At 40.4% G+C, this 3,613-nt stretch overlaps 1 protein-coding gene across 1 annotated transcript in view; it reads right to left on the bottom strand.

The window, feature by feature from the left end:
- Positions 1–1,121: 1,121 nt before the first annotated feature.
- LOC107734484 (pre-mRNA-processing factor 40 homolog A) overlaps positions 1,122–3,613 on the bottom strand; it is a 37,360-nt gene continuing 34,868 nt past the window's right edge. The window contains exons 24-25 of the mRNA XM_016546457.1: positions 1,598–1,735; positions 1,122–1,517 (exon numbers count right to left, since the gene is read on the bottom strand). Coding sequence (XP_016401943.1) covers positions 1,428–1,517; positions 1,598–1,735 — 228 coding nt within the window. The 3' untranslated portion in view covers positions 1,122–1,427. The remainder of the gene's footprint in view (positions 1,518–1,597; positions 1,736–3,613) is intronic.

Raw genomic sequence — 3,613 nt, 5'->3', positions numbered from 1 at the left:
GTTTCATGCGTATTTCTTTATCAAATTAACATGTAATTAACTTCGAATACTGAACTTTGACTAGGCGTCTACACTAGGTCACTCTAGGCTTCTTTGAACAGTAAATCCCGCCTTCCTTTGATTTGATTGGCCAGCTGAGACGCACAATATTTTTGCAGCACTAAAGTAGCCTACAGTTATTACTCAAACTCTTTTTCTATTGTTTTTCGTCAGGCTATACGCCACCGTCTCTTGCTTGACTAATTCTGCACGTGCACAATTACACACAAAATGTATCACCAGCTTTTGCATAGTTTTATAGAGTCTCAAATCACACCTGCCTACAGATGTGCACAGGGTGACAGGTCTGCATTTATATTATACTGTGGCTTCCCAAGTAAATTAGAATTTGGTTTCATGCGTATTTCTTTATCAAATTAACATGTAATTAACTTCGAATACTGAACTTTGACTAGGCGTCTACACTAGGTCACTCTAGGCTTCTTTGAACAGTAAATCCCGCCTTCCTTTGATTTGATTGGCCAGCTGAGAAGCACAATATTTTTGCAGCACTAAAGTAGCCTACAGTTATTACGCAAACTCTTTTTCTATTGTTTTTCGTCAGGCTATACGCCACCGTCTCTTGCTTGACTAACGTTCTGCACGTGCACAATTACACACAAAATGTATCACCAGCTTTTGCATAGTTTTATAGAGTCTCAAATCACACCTGCCTACAGATGTGCACAGGGTGACAGGTCTGCATTTATATTATACCCTTAACGCATTATATATGCAATTATAAGCTTTGAATTTATAGATATTGACTATATTTATTAATTTTTATTATCTATTTTCTTCACTTGAATGGACAGATTTTAGTCCGAAATTGTCAGCTGACTTCTAAAACCTCAGTGGCAGTTTCATGATGATCTGAAGTTACTTTAGAAAACATGATTAACAAAAAGATCACTGCAGATGAAAATGAGCAGGTTTGGATCTCCAGAGAACAGAGCAACAATAAAGCATTTTATAGTTTATTTGTCAAAATTCAAGTTGAAAACAATGCTGCAGACATCTGTCATACCGAATCCAAAAATGGCTTTTACAGACAATCTTACAGATTAATCTGAAGTTGAATAATGCAGGCCTGTTCATTTTATTCCACATTATCAGTGATGTTTAAAACTATTGGCAATAACAAATATACAACTGACTAAAAAAGGGTTCTGCAGTTAAAGGCAACATAACACTTGCAACCTCTGAAAATAATCTTACAAAATCAACATGCCCAGATGAAGAGTGCTGATGTTCAGACAATACTGCCTCTCAGAGAGACTACATGACGGTCAATGGATTCACAGCCAAACACTCGGATGCTCATCCCAAGAGGATGCATAACACATTACAGGAATGCAAGTGTGAGAGAGAGACGGACAGAGAGTGATTTATGGTGCGTCCAGCTGCTCCAGGAGAGTACGCCTCCTCTTTTCCAGCTCTCCTTCACTCAGCTCGCTTCCAGACGTATCCCATCCACCCTGAGAGACAGACAGAGGGCTTCAGATCTCATCTGGGTAAATGAGACTCTACAGACACCGTCTCCGATACGATCGCTTACCTCTTCTTTTGTACTCTTTCTTTTGGGGGATTTCTGTTTGGATTCTCCACGTGACTTCCCTCTGGATTTGTCGTTCTCTTTATCCTTCTCTTTCTCTCTTCCTTTCCGCTCTTTCTCTCCTTCAGACTCAGGGGAGGCCTGCAAAAAAAAAAAAACGTGATATTCCCCATATTGCTCATTATCCTATAATAGCCATTTAGAGTTGTACACTTTATAAAACAATGTTATTTAATGAATGTGAGTAAACGTAGCATCATAGAACTGAACATCGGAATAGACTACAGTTCTGGGTATTTAATAAACACTCATATTTAAAACACTGTACATTCAATCCCAGAGACAGACACTTGTTAAATCAATAACTGATGGAGAAAGCCCTTCTTTAACAGCCAATTCAAGTAAGGTCATTTGAGATCTTTACAATTATTCCAATTCAACAAAAATAAAACATCTCATAACTAGGAACTTGAATTTTCTGTAAAGCTGCTTTGCATCAATTTGTATCTTGAAAAGCACTGAATAATGATAATTTTAAGTAGAGTTGGATTCAATTCAAACACAGTATGTCCTAATTATATGCTTAAATATACTAAACAAAGCCGATCCAATGGGTAGAAATCATCAAGTTGCTTCAGTCCAGTAAGTGTTCATCTTGAAATATTACTAAAAAATTAAAAAAAAAAACCGTAAAGATTTCACAGCAAGAACTAAGTACTAAGACCTGAAGGGGGACATTTTTAGAATTATACGAAAGGCATTTTGTTTGCTGGAAAGTATAACAATTGACCTATTGGTAAGCCCCTCCCCTCAAACGCAGATGAGCCAATGGCAGTCGAGTATCAGTTGCACGGGGAGCAGAACTCAGACACCTTTAGGTTTCAGCGCCATAGAGAAACATTGAAAGATCCGAAGCTCGCATCGGTTTAAAGCAGCACTATGTAGCTTTTTCTGTGTTCAAAATTTGCAAAATGTATATGAGCGAGTACATAATGAATTCATCTTCCAAACTGCGTTTTTGTCTTATTCCGAATCACTACGGTACACTTATAATAAGTACTTATATTTGGACTATTGTAGCCTGGTCGGGTCGTCACCGCTGCGGAGTAACACATACCTGCGTGAATCGCCATAGACATAAACTTAGAGAAGTAGCTCCGGTTGGAATATTCTTCCGCGGGATGTGTGCAGTAGAGCCCGACCGATATATCGTTTAGCCGATACTATCGGCCGATATGAGCCTGTCGCCGATATATCTCACTATCTCGCGAACGGCGCGGCGGATCCGCACCAAATTCGGGGGATCCCTTCAGCTCGAGGAACCCTCTCGAACGCGAATCGAGTGTAAGTCTCGAGGCCCTCTTTCGAATGAGACCACGCCGCATCGATAGCCCCCGGGGTTTGGAAGTTACGGGCGGTTAAATTCGCGGGCCGGCGCCGACCGATCTAGCGATCCCGGGGGGCTACCGACGCGCGGAGGGTGGCGTTCGAGAGGGCTCCTCGAGCTGAAGGGACCCCCGAATTTGATGGAGATCCGGCCAGTGCGTTCGCGAGATAGTGACACCAGCCAACACTTTCACTTCAGTAAGGAGGTCTCTTGTTCAGGCAGCAGCATTCAAGCGTTGTCTTATTCGACTGTAAGTGCCCTGCGAAGTGGACTTCACATGAAATTCCGCCATGATTCCAGTTCCAAGGGAACGTACACGTTACATTCAAAGGGCATTAAAGTGCGCGAGACGTGAATTTATATTGTATTTATTTACAGAGGTATATTATGTCACACTTCACACTTCTCTAGTAAGTTTCGTCTGTGTGTGAAGACAGTAGCGCAAATCCGTGAATGAATGTTCAAAAGTGAAATAAACTTCAACAGAATAAAGTTGAATGGAATTGAATTGAATTAAAGTTGAATAAACTTCAACTTTACTGTTCAGTGCACTGATGTCAGACTCATTTTGGATAATAAAGTTTATTGTTAAATTGTTAAATCCCTGCCTCCATCATTACATATCTTTGTCA

The sequence above is a fragment of the Sinocyclocheilus rhinocerous genome, unplaced genomic scaffold, assembly GCF_001515625.1.
Source record: "Sinocyclocheilus rhinocerous isolate Xijiao unplaced genomic scaffold, SAMN03320098_v1.1 scaffold340, whole genome shotgun sequence".
NCBI classification, from domain to species: Eukaryota; Metazoa; Chordata; class Actinopteri; order Cypriniformes; family Cyprinidae; genus Sinocyclocheilus; species Sinocyclocheilus rhinocerous.
The sequence above is the reverse complement of the archived record's forward strand: the minus strand, read 5'-3'. Positions and strand labels throughout refer to the sequence as shown.